The following is a 16591-nucleotide window of genomic DNA, read 5'->3' as shown; positions in this document are numbered from 1 at the left end:
AGCAGAGAGGCAGGGACAGCGTGAGAGGCGCAAGGAGCTGCAGGAGAGGAGCCTGCAGTGTTGTTTTTTTAGATTGAACCTCTCCAAGAAGCAAAAGTTCTGTCAGTGACAGGACAGGGAGGGATTTTCTACCAACTCTGTAATTCAAGCCCAACTAACAGTTGTGTTAATCTGCTTAGTGCTAGTGATTAAATGGTCTGCCAGAAGGAGGGCACTATTTTTGTTATAAAAAAGGTGGGAAAAAAAGGACAGTGTTCCCAGCACATCTGATGCCCTCAGCAAACGTGTGTGTGTGTGTGTGTGTGTGTGTGTGTGTGTGTGTGTGTGTTTCTGGGAACTGTACTGAGGTGCATTCTGCCTCCAAGCTATATACCCCAACCCATATTTATTTGTTTGTTTATTTGTTTGTTTGGAGTTAGGGTTTCACTGTGTTGCTGAGAGTCTTGTTATGTGGCTGAAGCTTTCCTTGAACTTGTGTTCCTCCTGTTTCAGCCTCCCATTTTTAACATACCTCTCTCCTCTGTATGCCAAAAGTGTTTCAGTAATCTGTGATAATTATTACCTCCTTGATTTGTTATGTAGTTTAAAAACAATCAGCAATGTGAAAGGAAACTTTAATTTTACAGATATAATCAAATTCAGTAAAAGATTGTATGTTTAAACTGAAATTTTCACTTGCCAAAGATATAATATGTTGCAGTTTTCATGGTGTTTCATTTTAAAAACAGCCAGGCATGGTGGTTGAGAAGCTGAGACAGGAGGAGTACAGGTTTGAGGATAGCCTCAAGCGAGTAGTTACACTCTCATCAACCTAGCAAGACCCTGTTTCCAAATAAGAAATAAAATTGGGCAGGGGTGTAGCTCAAAGGTAGAATGCATCTGAGTTCAATTCCTGGTACCATACACAAAAAATATATTTTTTTAAACAAAAACCACACACAAAAAAAGACTGGATAGAAAGAACTCAAGCTATGTTTATCTTTTTTCCATTATGGGGTTATCCTTGCTTTTCCTGCCTCTACTGTGTGAGGCAGGGGCTCTGTGAGGCTGGAGACACAAAGCACACCAGCGGAGCGAGAGCAAGCCGTTCACCCCAGGAAGGAACTCTTGAGAGCGAGTAGCGAGTAGCGGGGCCACCTGAGCCGGGCTGACCGACTGGGATGGGCTCTCTTGGATTCTGCTTACTGCACTGCACTTGGACAATGAAAGGATAACTAATAAATGCGTGCTAATCTGAAGCTGTCATGCCAGTTATTCTTATCTTCAACAACTGCTCAAATTTATACCTTAAAGGCTTTTTTCTTCAGGAAGAAGTAGCTCATCCTGGACTTTGTTCAGAACTGTTGGCATATGGGGATGATAAAAAGCAAACTGGCTTTTGTTTGCTTTGATTACTATTTTAAAATTTTCCACTGATAGTGCTTCTGTAGAGCTCTACCCTCAGGGCACCAGGCTCAGAGTCCAGCCATGCAGCAGGGCAGTGAGGGCACCCAGAACACCTCTATTTTGACATGCTATGCTTCCAAATAAAGTATTTCTTTCTAATTTTTTTTTTTTTTTTTTTTTTTTGCCAAAAATGTTTGAAACCTTCTAGAGGAAAAAGTCAAATGGAGATGTTGAATGACAACTGCCATTTTAGAAGTGAAGCTCAGAAGAGAGTCTAGGCCCAGGAAATGAGCTGCAGTCATTTGAGAAAATGGTAGTTAACATCACGGGGATGTGGCAGAACCAGGGGAGGGAATCTAAACTAGGTCTTTAGAGGACAGAACTCTCCTCCAGAGGTGGTGGGGAGGTCAAGGGCTAGCCAAGGACAAAGAGGGGACGTAAGGGTCAGAAAAAAGGCCCCCAAACTAGGAAAGGATTGCTCTGCAGAATCTGAGACATTAAGGAAGGAGCTCGCAGGGAAGAAAGGCCACAGAGCTTGATCCCAGGAGGTGATTGGCCGCTTTCTAAAGGAGAGGAAATAAGGTTTTGGAGACTTAATCCCTCAGTAGAGAATGGCTAAGTACTCTGGGGTATCTCCATATTTTGGAAAACTATGTGATGATAAGAGAGAGGTAAGGAGGTGTGGACATGTGAAGAACTACAAGACAGAATTAAGTTGAAAAGCAAGTTCAGATTTGTATGCAAATTTATTATCTACAATAAAATAAAACAACACACATTTTATACTAAGTGGCATTTTTCCCCCCTAAGGGTGAACAGGTACCTAATGGCAAATTGTTGGGAGAGGTGCAACAAATTGATAACAAAATTAGCTATGTAACCGGGATGGGAAATGGATGTGGGTCTCAAGGAGATTGGGGGTGATTCTGTTGTGACTTAATTTATTAAAGAAAAATATATTCGTAGATTTACTCACAAAATAAAAAACTTATATAAAAGAAATAAATTCTGTCACAAGAAAATGAGTATGAAAATGAAGCGTGGGTATGCAAGGAAGGAGAACACTAAGATGGGTGAGAAATACAGCTTTCAGCCGGGCAAGGTGGCACACGCACACCTGGGATCTCAATACTTGGGAGGCCGAGATAGAAGGATCGCAAGCTTGAGCCCAGCTTCAGCAACTTAGCAAGATCCTTTTCCAAACTAGAAAATAAAAAGGGCCGAGGGTATAGATTGAGAGAGGGCTTGGGAGATGATGTCAGGAAGACTGCTGCAGAGGGAAGGGGCAGCGAGCCTGTGCTCCGACACGGTGGCAGAGGCCACATAGACAGGGGCTGTAGTCGGGATCCCAGTGGGGCTGCTTATGGAACAGACACAAGGTGCCCTAACCCCGGCCTCACACACTTCCCAAGAAACCCAGCATGAGAGAGAGGAAAGAGACTTCAGGAGGAACAGGGTGGGAGAGGTGGAGACAGTGGGAGGGCTGGGTGAGAGAGGAGGAGGGATGTGCCTCCCCATCCAGAAGGCTGCAGAAGGCTGCAGCAGAGGGCTGCTGCTGACCTCTCTAAACCCCGGGGAAGGGGGCCCATGCAGTCTAGGACAGGCTCCTTGTCTCCCCACCAAAATTGTTTCTATCTCTCTAAAGAAAAGCAAAGTTAGCCCTCCCTAAAGACAAAGAAGGCTCAAACAAAGTAGTTATCCTTTGTGCTGAATTACTCTGGGTTTCTAGGGTTCAAAAATTCATTCTTCTTCCTATTTGCACCTCTCTACCCTCAGGAAAAAGTAGAAATCATAGTTTGTTGAAACCAAACTAATTCGAATATCATTTTCTGATTTCAAAGAGAGCTTTATAGAGAGGAGGCAAAGATATAATAAATTATAAGGTAAAAGACATTCTTTATCTTGTCTCTAGTTATTCAACAAATTTCAGGATGTTTTGAACGTAAGCTAAGATTTGTTACTTTAAGAATCATTTACATGCTCTGAGCACTGTCAGAAAAGCGTGGCTAAATGTTCAAGTAATGAAAAAACACATAAACCCGAGCTTTTTCTTACCGAAATATATCACGATGATTTTTGATGTTCCAATCATATTCTCCTTTACTGACAAGTTCAAAGAATTCAGTTCTCCTCCTGCAGGAAAATCAAATGAAGAAAGAAAGAAAGAAAGAAAAAAAGCCAGAATGAAATTTCTCAGTCTGCGGGGTGACATAAACACATTTATGGAGAAAATATAAGACCACCTGAACCAAGTAACTTAATATTTGAAATCATGAGGCTAAAGCACTATCAAAATAAATCACTTTTTTAAAAATGTGGAGGCTTCAAGAAAAAGCCACAATCATTTCTGAATGTATTTACAGCAGAGGAGATTATAGAGCCATAAAACAGGAAACAATTCAGTGCGATGTTTAGGATTATGTGCCGTGAAGCCCTGTGACACTCACTGAAAGTCAGAGATGGGAGGAAAGGACGAATAGAAAGAGCGGACAGTTTCCCAATGCGCTCTTATATTCAGCATAGAATTGAGCTGTCTGATGATCTAAGATAAGACAGACTCCCTGGTAGTAAATTCAAGATAAATATTTGTTTTCCATGTGAGAAAATAACTATGTCAACATTTCACTGCTTAAATGTAGAGGATATGGGGTTGGAAAGCGACTGTGTTTAAATAGTGTCTCAGTTACCGACTAGCTGTGCAATTTTGGGGAGTGACTTAAACCCTCTGAGCCTCAGTTCCCTAGTGCTCAGTATGGGGATTGTATTTGCTAATTCAGAGTTACTGTGAGGATTAAACAAGAAGACATATGCAAAGCATGTAGCATAGTGTCTGCACATTTTAAGTGTTCTGAACACACACACACACACACACACACACACACACACACACACACTATGGATATATGGATATACATTTGGAGATGTGTAGATAAGAAAAGGACAAAGGATTTATTTATTTATTTATTTAATTTATTTATTTATTGGTGTGTGGTACTGGGGATCAAACCTGTCTCTGAGCTACACCCCAGCCCTATTTTACTTTTTAGTTTGAAACAGGGTCTAATTTTCTGAGGGTCTTGCTAAGTCACTGAGGTTGGTCTTGAACCTTCCGTCCTCCTGTCTCAGCCTCCCAAGTACTGGGATCATAGGCGTGCACCCCTGCATCTGGCTCGAGGAGGCATATCTTAAAGTTGTGAAAATAGAATGACATTTTGATTTTAAGAACTTTCCTATAATCTAGTTATACAGATTTTTATTTTTATGGCAAAAAGAAAAAATAAAGGATCATCATTTTAAGAATCATTTTTCAAATTTTCACCCTATGGGCACTTTTCAAGAACATTTAAAGAATCTTAACACACCTTTCCTCAAAGCACTTCCCACACAATGCCAGTCTTAAGAGCTGCTCCCTGCAGAAGAATGTCCTGGCCAGGTAGTTTTGAGAAAAGCTGCCTGCAATGGGCTCCCTGAGAGACCCCGTCCACATCAGCCTTGGGAAGGCTCTGAGAAACACTGAGGGAGTGACTTAACCTTATTTAACCACAGATGCCGCAGCACAGATGTTTGAAGAAATATACTTTGGAAAATACCATCATGACATATCACTTATGGTGGAAATCAGAGAGGAATTGAACAGCTTAGAGCTGGCCCATCGTAGCTTGAGGGACAAAGGACATGATGCTGAGAACTACTGGCTCCCCCCTGTCTGGCCTGGTGAGCCAGGCTCCAACTGACCAACTATGGCCTTCTTTTCAGTTGGTTAGACTAACTCATCAATTTACCTGAGAGGGCAGATTGACACAGAAGCAGGTCCTGGATCTACCCCTTCAGGTGGATACAGGTCCAGGCCCTAGGACTACACGGGACAATCCCCAAGGCAACCTGCATAGATGGCCTTAGGAGCATGAACGGGCCAAGCACCCTATTTTCTCTGAGTGAGCAGGTGTGAGTATACCTTTTCTTTATGTAACTACCATCTTTTTCATTTGACCCACTGCCACGGTGCGGCTGTTTTTTGATAGGTTCTATTTGCTCTGTTGTCCCAAGGTTTGGCTATGACCTCAGAAAATAAAGGTATTCCTGCATAGCATTTATTTTTTTATTTTGGTGGTACTGGGATTCCTGGAAACCCTTTTACCTCCGGGCTACACTCCCAGACCTATTTTTGTACTTTTTTATTTGGAAACAGGGTCTCTTAAGCCAGCGAGGCTGGCTTCGAACCTGCATGATCCTCCTGTCTCCACCTCCTAAGTGCAGGAATTACAAGCGTGCGCCGCCACGCCCGGCTCCGCATAGCATAAATTGATCAAATTAAACACAAGAAATATATTTTGGGGGATATAGTTCAGTGGTAAAGTGCTTGTCTAGCATGTGTGAAGTCCTAGGTTTGATCCCCAGCACTGCAAAATCCCACGAGGAGTCTGGTCACTGGTGGAACTAGATACATCATAATCTGGCAATATATTTGACCCCACATAAATAGCCAACATGTTTTAAAGTTTAAACCAAAGTGCATGGAACTTTTAAAAAGATGCTGAAAATTTTTTTATCCACAGATTAGGAGATAGGGTTAATAATTTTTGTAAGGCTACAAAAGGATTCTGAAGTAATATTATGGAAAGATCACAGAATAAATTTTATGTGTATTTAATATTTTAAAAAAGATATAAGCACTACATTTTAAACACAGAACATCCACCTGTCATCCAGCGGAGATGCTCTATCAGCCTTGCTGGGGTCCTGGGCATCTGTACTGTTGCTTTTGTGTCCTCCCGCCCAACACAAGATGGCCATCTCTTAATATTGCTCTGCATGTTTGAAACTTTATATAATAATATCATCATCATGTATATATTCATTGGCAATTTGCTTTTATCAGTTGGTGCTTGTGAGATTCATCCGCACTGTTATATATAAATCTTGGCTGTTCTTTTTCACTGATGTGTAGCATAGCATGTATTACACCACTGTTCGTTTCTTTCTTCTGTGGTACTGGAGATTGAACCCAGGGGCATTCTCACTCTGGGCTACACCTTCAGCATTACTTTTATTCTTTATTTTGAAACAGGGTCTCATTATGTTGCAAAGGGCCTCACTAATTAGCTGAGGCTGTCCGCGAATCTGCTATCCTCCTGTCTCAGCCTCCCAAGTATTGGGAATACAAGCATGTGCCACCATGCCTGGCTACCACTGTTTACTTGTCCATTTCCTCATGATGAAACATTAAATTATTTTCATCTTTCTTATTACTAAATATAATGCTGCTATGAACAATCTTGTATATGTCTCCTTGTGAATTTGTGTGTAAGTGAATTTGTGTGTATATATATATATATATATATATATATATATATATATATGTGTGTGTGTCTTAAGGTTTAAACCAAAGTGCATTAAATTTTTTTAACATATACAAAAGTGTGTGTGTATATATATGTATATGTAAAATTGATGGGCCATAGAATGACTTCTGTGTTTGAGTTTTTATTGTAGTTTTAGACTGTGAGAGTTCCTTATGGAACTCATGAGAGAAATCTGTTGAAATTCTCTTATTTTATAGGTGAAGAAACTCTAGGTAAAGTGATTTGCTCAGGGTCCCAGGGCAGTTTCAGGCAGATGTAGGTAGATTCCAAGTTCCCAGGTGCCAGTTCTGGCCTCTGAGATAATCTCAGAAAGCTATGGATAAACCTTCAGGGTCAGAGAGCCTTCCATGCTGTGAGTCTGTGCCCAGCGGTGGCTGCCAACCCCATGGGATGCGATGGACTTGCAGGCTGCTGTGACCAGGCAGGACCAGGCAAGGCAGAAACAGACAGGGGTCTCTTCATCATTAACATGGGAATGCTCCCAAGAAGAGCTGCAGATAGCTCCGGGCCAGGTTGGTGGTTCAAGCTGCAGATGCTGTTATGTCTGACCTCCTCCCTCAAGGCAATCATTACAAAGCAACAGAGGGAAATTCACTGTGCTTTGGGGAATGAGTTTGCCCAGATAGCTGCTCCTTTTAGCATCTATGCGTATGTAGATTATACAGAGCCAAGAGCATGAGCATGTATGAGTCTGTTAGAAAAGAGAGCATTTTTGAGAATATGGGACCGTTAAAATGAATATTTAAAAATCCACAAAATTATATAATATTCCCCAGATCCACACTCCTTTGTCATGAGGAACTATGTCATTAACTCCCCAAGCAGATCATTGGGAACCTTGGGTTTCAAGGACAATGGCAAGCACCTCAGCTAGTGAAAAGCAACTTAGTGGAAAATCTCATTTATAATCAGATATGTTTTTATTAGGCTTTTATCTGGCTCAGCTGACATATGTTCCACTCAGAAAAATAGCAGTCTTTAAAAAAGCATCATTTGAACTGCTAAAATTACCCTCAAAAATAATTCTAAAGATTGGTTACCAGTCACCCATCACTAAGTTGAAAATCTTTCTGGTTTGTAATTTATCTGCAAGGCACCTTTTATTTGTAAAATGAGATATCACCATTCCTGTGTATATTTTAATCAGTATTTTTTTATAAATGTATACATCTACACACACACAAACACACACACACACTTACCTTATCTATCTATTCATCTAACTTCTTTGACACCACTAAAAGTCTATGAATATTAGAAAGGCTTTACTGCCAAGGTGGCAAAACTTTAATCATCATGGTGATTCTCTCCTGTCATTTAATCTCCAGAATTTCCATGCAGAAGCTGGAGGAGCATGTGTGTGGACAGGGAAGGTGCATGCAGGGGGGAAGAAGATACATGTGTTCCCAGTGTTCTTATAACTTGCTTAACAGGCAAATTGTATGTCTGCAGTTAACTGCTAAATGTAGGTCCTGGAAAGATTTCTGAAAATTTGGAACAAAAGCACTGTAAAGAGTAATAGAAAAGTAATATGAAGATGTTAATATTGGTGAATATGACTAAAGGGGGGGAAGTCATCTATTTAATTTGGAAGTGAATTTTCTCCTTGTTTTAGACTGGCACTGATAAGGGCCCACAAAGACCCTATGTGAAATGACCTGTTTGTTGCTGTGCTTTTTTTGATGGTAGAATGAACAAAATTGGCAAATGCAAGAAGAAATGGACAGACTAGGATTCCTCTAACTATTGGAAATGGCAGAAGATGATCTAATACAAGGCTCTAACAGTTTAGTCAAATTGTAATCACCAGGCAAGGAAGCTGTGAAGGTGGAGGACGGTGCAGTCTCTCCCTGCGGTTGCTGTGGCCACAGCACCTGCACCACGAAGTGTTACTACTTCCTCGCTTTCTTACCGGGTCTGGGTCCCTACAGATGAGAATCATCATGGCGTCTGGCACAAAGAAGAAATTAAAAAGTTGGATGAATTTCTCATTTTCCATTCAGATGTTTTGGCATGTTGATGGGAAGGTAGGGAAGAGTCTGCATAGAAAGACTTTGAAGTGTGTCTTGAATGACCAAATCTTCCTTCCTACCATTAGAAGAGTTTAGGTGGCTTGACCCATCAGGCTCTGTTTAAATATTAGGATGTTTGGTAGAGAGTAATGAGTTAAGCTCTTTGGTCTGTAACACCTTACTAGGTACCAACTTTTCTTTTCTGATACAGTGACTAGCTAAGTGCAGGCAACTGTAGAAGTTGAAAACACAGAACAGAGAAGGGTTTTTTCTTGTGTGTGTGTGTGTGTGTGTGTGTGTGTGTGTGTGTGTGTGTGTGTGTTACTAGAGATAGAACCCAGGGGCATTCTGTCTCTGAGCTACACCCCTAGTCCTATTTTTTATTCTTTATTTTGAAACAGGGTCTCACTGACTTGCAAAGCGCCTGAATTGCAAAGTAGCTGAGGCTGTCTGTGAATCACGATCCTCCTGTCTCAGCCTCCCAAATGCTGGGATTACAAGTGTGCACCACCACACCCGGCTAACAGGGAAGGTTTTTGTAAATATTTTTTTGAATGGCGAGTGAATATTTCTATCTGCATAGCAGTGGGAAGGTTTGTTGAATGCCACTGTATTTTAAAGTCAATTGTCTTGATATTACTCTAATTTTTCCAAATGATCTAAAATATTTTGGCACAATTTGCTGCCATCATTAGATTCTCTTGAGAAATGCTACCTATCGCATCCCTTTGAAAGACAAAGTCAAGGAAACCACTACTCTGGCCTTTTCCGTAATTGCTGATGAATGCTTGTAGAACACAAAGGGGACTTGAAGATGAGTCTGCTCTATTTAGAAAGCCAATGTGAAAAGTACCAAGCACCTGAATGGATTTATAAAATCTGAATTATTTGATAATTCTCTGCTTAAACAGTGGCCTGAGGCATCATGACAGGGAGACTTAATTAGAGAGACTTGACTTTGGGCCAATTATTCAGCCTCAGTAAGCCTGGTGTCCCTATCTATAAGGTATAAATAACAATATTAACCTTGTGAATAGATACTAGAATTCAATATAAAAAATATAATATTTTGAGAATTCATTGTGTCAGGTTTGGGGGCTCCAAAAGTGAGCTAAAGAGTAAGATATCTTCATTTCTGGGGCTCCCGTCTAGTGTGACATCGGGAGTGGTAACGCCTATCACAGTATGGGCTCAGAGAAGCCTGATAGAAGAGAGAGTTAGCGCTGTGTAAACACAGCCTGTGCCCACCAGGCAAGTGTCTGAGCAACTGTGCTCTGGGGCCTCCAGGCCATCCCACGCCCGGAGTGGTGCAGCCTGACATCATGGAATTGTTATCCGCCTGATACCTTGTGTACTTGAGACTAGCCTCAGGCATGTATATATATATAAGTTTCTGCTGCCACTGACATGTGGGTGCTCCCTTGGCCTCAGTTTGCCCTTAAACTAACAGTTTAATAGCTTCAGAGAAAATGGCGGAGGAGTTAAAACCATTCTGAAGTCCCACTACTTGGTTCAAATCCCAAATATACTTAACATTGTGAGCAATCTATGCACTCTCTAAACCTCTGTTTCCTTGTATATACTACAGGGTTAATTATATTACCTCATCTCCTAAGAATGCTATTAATATTAAATGGAATAAGGTATATGCAAATCTCTTATGTATGTATTAAGGAAATATCACTTGCTGTCTTTATTACTAATTGTGGAAGTTGCATAGGTCATCTCTGTTGACTTACATGCAGACAAATAGAATAGGGCATTTGTGACACCTTTTTGAAGTTTTAACATTTGTGATTTTAAATCTTTTTCTCTCTGCCCAACCCAAGTGCCATCTTTTATGGTTCATATTTTATTAAGTTTTCTGGCTGAATGATTTCTTTTTATAAGGTGCTTTAAATTATCAAAGCTCTTTCATCTATGTATTCTGACTGCCACAGGACCCTAGCAGCATGGCACTGCTAAAACGCCTATCCTTGTACTGCTGACAAAAAAAAAAAAAAAGAGAGATTAAGTGAGTGACTCTCTCAAAGTCACATGGTTGGTTACTGATAGGGTCTATCTAATTTCTGCTCAAGCTAGTGAAATTACTATTTAATTATCAAAGCCTTATTCATTGCAGGGGCTCAGAAATAGGCAAAGGAAATCAATTTCAGAAAATCAGTCAGCAGTAACTGAGTTTTCAATGACTTGGAAAATCAGACTGAATAATTAACCGCCAGACTTGGAGTATGAAACCTAGACATTCGCTCCAAGGCTTTTGTTTGTTTGTTTGTTTGTTTGTTTGTTTGTTAATCTGGTGAATTCTGCTTTCTTATGCTATTTGTGGCATGGACTCTGGAGGGGATTCATAGCCATTAGAAATTAAAGTTGCAAGCATCTATGATTGTTTTAAAAGTGTTTCCACATTTTCATGCACTTGACATTTTTCTCTTTTGATAACAACTGAAATTTTGGCCCCTAGAAATGAGCCATAAACCCATCTCCAACAGGCAGAAATCTTCTCTTTGCCCACCCTGGCCATTTCTAGAGTGACCTCTGGGTGGGGTACTCTCATTTTGGTTTCCTCAACTGTCTCATGACTTTCTCCTTGGGTAGTCACTAGGGCAGAAGAACCAACCATAACTAGACCTTTAGAACCAGTTATAAGGGCCATCTCACATCCTCCCTGGTTCCCACCTCTCTCCAGCCAGTGCCTCCCTACCCCGATTGTCACTTACTTTCTGCCCTGGCCTGCTCTGATGTGACAGGTGGGACTGGGGACAGCTGTAGGAATCCTCAGCCCTCAGGCATATGCAACCTGGCAGTGCATGGGAGTCAGTACCCATCAGAGCAAATGTTGGCTGACTGAGATGGAGGCTGGTGGGCGATTCTGAGATACAATACGTGAAACTTCTCAGGTGGTCTCTGAAGGATCAAGCCCAGCTGGCCATGGGGATGAGCATCAAGGGGCTGTGTCCCTGTGGATTCCTTGTGTCCCATTTCACCGTCCTGCCCCTCTACCTTATGCTTACTCTTGGTTTATTTCTAATCACATACAAGCTCTTGTCTCCAATTGTGGCTGAGAGAGGGCACTGGGAACCCAGGCTTTTTATTTTATACTGTATATCTGTGAAGGTCAACTGCCATATAATGGGTCCCCAATTCAAGTGACAATGATTTCTTGATTCCTCTACTAAAGAGGAAATATGGTGATTGAGGAAAAAGCCATGGAAGAGGAGCTATGGGTTCCAGTGTTACTAATAATTTCTTCTGTGACTCAAAGCTGCACTATTTAACCATTTGGACCTCAGAGCCTGCAAAATAAAGGAGAAGACTTAATAACACCATTTCTAAGATCCCTTTCAGTTTCATGAGTACAGTTTGTGAGGTAAAAGTATCTGGTGACAGTGGCTAGTAGCCGCATTTCTCCTCATTAATCTAAAGGGTGTTTTGGCTAAAAATATGCCAATACTTTTCTGCAACTTTAGACAGACAGGTGAACCAGTCCCTTGGAGGTCTAGATTAGAGAACAGGCAGCTATTCAGAACCTCTAAAACCAATAATGCTGACAAAATAGAGAGCAAGCCAGCTTCCCTGGGAGTCAGCAAACATTAGCTGGGGCTGCAGCATTAAGATAAGAACAGAGTAATGAGAAAGAGACTTGCAACCAACTTCCTTGACTGCAAGCCAGCAGTCACTCGGCAATTCCTCACATCCTTAACAGGTCTTGATAAATGGACTCCAAGTGTTGAGATTTTTTTTTCCCTCTTTAAGAGTTAGTTGGAGACTTAGGTTGGAAAAAGCTTCTACTTTGAGAAAAATAACACAAAACCTGCAGTTGTCAGGGACAAGACATAAAAACATTAAAAGGATATGGGTTTCCTATAAATCCCAAGTCAAGGAGCATCAATTCAGAAAAAGATGGAAGGTCATGAGAGTTGGGTTAAAACAAGGGCCACATATTATGCAAAACTGGCTAGGTTATAAAGCAAATGAGGTTGTGGATGTCACCACTTATATGACATTTAAGACATATAAAGTAGGTATCTCTGTTTTACACATGAAGAAAAGAGGCTCAGAGAGATAAATGATTTGTCTAATGGCAGACAGCTAGTTAGCAGCAGAGCTAGGATTTTTATTCAAGTGTATACTTTATATCATTTAAAATGTATACCTATTAAAAGTAATACACACACATAGCTAATAAATCAAACGGCACTAAAAGGCATATAATAAAAATATAGCGGTGTTGTCCATGCTGCTGCCTTTTGGTATTGTATTTCCCAGTGCTATTATTTGCTTTTTAAAGTTTTGGCCATCATTTTTTAATTTTCAAGAGCTCTTTTTCCATCATGGTTGCTCCTATTACTATTTCATAAAGCATCATATATTTATTTCATGGATGAAATATCTTGGTTTTTCAGGGACATTAATAACAGTGATTTGGTGTTCTGTGTTCTTCTTCTCCCTGATTCCTTTTAATTCATTTTGTTCCTGCTTGTTTGGGCCTCTGGTTCTCATATCAGAGGCTTATAAAATGTCATGTGATACTTGTTTGTTTGTATGTAACAGTAAGGAATTAAATGGAGAAGTAGGAGTTGTGTGTGTGTGTGGAGAAGTAGACCTGCTAGTAAAATGCAAGAAGCCTGCTTATATTTGAGTTTCAGATTTAAAAAATGAATATAAGTATGTCACAAATATGTCTATCTATCTATCTATCTATCTATCTATCTATCATCTATGCAACACATACATATATATGTATATATGTGTGTTTGCACACATGTGGATTGAAAGGTCATTAAATGCTCATCAGAAATTTAATTTAACTGGGCATTCTATATTTCTATTTTTTAAATCTGACAACTCAGGATGTGTGACTTATAGACTCCAGACTCTGGGTTTTAGATCCAGAGACTGGTTTCATCTCACTGTATCTGCACTTCTGAGCCCTGTGTCTTATTCCCATCCTGTGGTTTTCTTCAGTCCAGATCCTTTCTTTTCACTGCTCCATAGAATAGACCTCTGGCCTTCTCCCAAGGTAAAGGAAAGGAGACTTACCTGGCTATGTTGGTAGAGGACCTTGTTAGCTCTTAGCGTTCTGTGAGCTGACTTGTTGGCAATCTCCTTGAGTGTCTTAGCTGCCTTTCATGGTACTTTTTGTCTCAGTAATTGAGTGTCATATTAATATTTGAGTGTCATATCTGCCTATCACAGTATTTTTTGTTTCAATGCCCAAAATAACTGCAGGGCAAACTGGCTCACTGCTCAGAGCTGTCCTCCTTGGTGGTCCTGCTCTCTATTCCTATTCAGCTAGGTCACCTACCCCTCATCAGCCTGCCTTTTATTTCCTATAAATGCACTGGCATTTCTTGTCACTTATATGCCCTCTCTCTTTCTCCTTGCTGATGTATAGCTTTAAAATATTTATTATAATTTTAGCAGAGTATTAGGAGGGAAAAGATACAGACTTTGGAATCATTCCACCAAATTTAACCTAGAAGGCAAAAGAAAGATTAAAATTCAGGCTAATATAATCTCAAAGCCTTTATTCCTCCACTATACCACGCAATGAGCCATTCAGCAGAACTTGACAATAAATGCCTGTGGCATGATAGCTGATTATCTACCCCAATATCCCTTCTTCCTTTCTTCTTTAGTATTAGAAAGCCTGTTTTTTAGGTTTGTTTTGTTTTGTTGTTGTTTTTTTTTTTTTTTGGTGGCACAGGGGGTGGAACCCAGAGGCTTTCTACCTCCGGGCTATACTCCCAGACCTATTTTATATTTTATTTGGAAACAGGGTCTCACTAAGTAGCTGAGGCTGGCTTCAAACCTGTGTGATCCTCCTATGTCAGCCTCCCAAGCGCGGGGATTACAAATGTGTGCCACCACGCCCGGCAGAAAGCCTGGTTTTTAGTTGGGCTCATAGCTACCCAGATAAAGTATTACTTTTTTAACCTTTCCTGAAGCTAGGCATGGCCAAGTGACTAAATTTTGACTAGTGAAATGTCGTTGAAGTGCTATGTGGTAGCTTCCAGAAAACTCTTAGAAGATAGTTTACATTATTATGCCTGTTACCCCTTTTTTCTTTTGTTCCTCCTTTCTTTCTGCTGGCTGAAATCTGGAAATTATGGCTGACTGGAAATTATGGAAATTGAGAAAATATCTTAGACTAAGAGGTGGAAGTGAGGTTTTGAAGGTAGGAGAAATGGAGACCCTGAAAATTCCATACATCTCCTCTACCAACTATAGGGTTTAGATCTCCAGACTTATTTTATTTTTTATTTTTTACAGGTTTGGGGATGGAACCCAGGGGCATTCGACCTCCGAGCTACACCCCCTGCCCTATTTTTTATTCTTTATTTTGAAACCGGGTCTCACTGAGTTGCAGAGGGCCTTATTAAGTAGCTGAGGCTGTCTGCGAACCGTGATCCTCCGGTCTCAGCCTCCTGAATGCTGGGATTACAAGCGTGCGCCACCACGCCCGGCTCCAGACTTCTTTTATGTGACAGAGAAGTAAGACACAATTACTTCTGGTTTTCTATTTCTTACAATTGAACCTAATTCTAACTGACACAATACCAAATTATAATAAGATTTAAAGGTGCAAGACTTTCTAGAAAAGTAGTAGAAGAAATGAGACTTAAAGAGTGGTCAGTTCAGCCAGTTGGAAAGTGGAGGGGCAAGGTCGCATATAGGTGTGATGATAAGATTGAGACACAAGGGACATGATATAGTGTTTAAAAGGTTAATACGTAGACTAGTCTGGTGAAAGTAGATAAATCATGCAGGGGAAAAGTGAAAGATAAGAATGAGAAAATGGTAGGGGTTCATTATGGAGGGACTTGAAAGTTGAAAAAAGCCTACACTCTCTCAGAAAGCAATGAAGACATTGAAGGTGTTTGAGATGGACGTTGACGATGTGGGTCTGCAATGTGAAGTGGTTAAGTTATTCGAGAGATTTTTATATATAGGTAATTACCTATGTCAAGATAACACAGAAGGGAGGCTAGGAGAATAAGTCTCAGTACAGAAGAAGAACATAGGTTCAAGAAGTCATTTGTAGGAAAAGGGAGAAAAAAACCTATTAAGGGCCTAGAAAATGAGAGAAAGGCAGCTGGATTTGGAGGAAAAAAGAGCGTGGAAATTGATAATTAAAAGTCCATAAACCTTTAGAGATTTCAAATGACTAGAAAATATCAGAAGTCTTTGGTGACCACTGAGAATACAATATTGGTAAACATGGAGATGGATCTGTTCTTCAAAGTGTTAATGGGTGTTAAGAAAATAAAAGATTCAACGAAAAGATTTCTAGAGCTGATTAACAAATTCAGCAAAGTAGTGGGAGATAAAAATCAATCTACAAAAATCATTAGCTTTCCTACACAACAATCATGAGTCTATTGAAAAAAATTCAGAAAACAATTCCATTCACAACAACCTCAAAAGCAATAAGATACCTAAGAATGAATCTAAGCAAGGAGGCAAAGACTTCTACAAGAAAATTATAAAACATTAAAGAAATAAATTGAAGAAAATCTCAGAGGATGGAAAGATCTCCTATTCTCTTAGATAGGCAGAATAAATATTATTAAAGTAGCCATTCTACCGAAAGTCATCTACAGATTCAGTGCAATTCCTATTAGATACCAATGTCTTTCTTCATAGAGCTAGAGAAATCATTCCTAAATTTCATATGGAAAAACAAAAGACCCAGAATAGCCAAAGCAATTCTCAGTAATAAGAACCATGTAGGAGGCATCACAATGTCTGACTTCAAATTATATTATAGAGCTATAGTAATAAAAACAGCATGATGTTGGCAAAAAACATACCCACATACTAATA

At 40.1% G+C, this 16591-nt stretch overlaps 1 protein-coding gene across 1 annotated transcript in view; it reads right to left on the bottom strand.

The window, feature by feature from the left end:
- The window catches only part of PDE11A (phosphodiesterase 11A), a gene marked incomplete at both ends in the record, with an annotated part of 418278 nt that overhangs the window by 54574 nt on the left and 347113 nt on the right, over window positions 1–16591 (bottom strand). Inside the window, one exon of the mRNA XM_080689375.1 lies at window positions 3442–3519. Within this exon, the coding sequence (XP_080545501.1) occupies window positions 3442–3519 (78 nt within the window). The remainder of the gene's footprint in view (window positions 1–3441; window positions 3520–16591) is intronic.

This window comes from Muscardinus avellanarius (assembly GCF_963383645.1).
Source record: "Muscardinus avellanarius genome assembly, chromosome: 2".
Taxonomy (NCBI): Eukaryota; Metazoa; Chordata; class Mammalia; order Rodentia; family Gliridae; genus Muscardinus; species Muscardinus avellanarius.
This window is presented reverse-complemented; position numbering and strand designations above follow the sequence as displayed.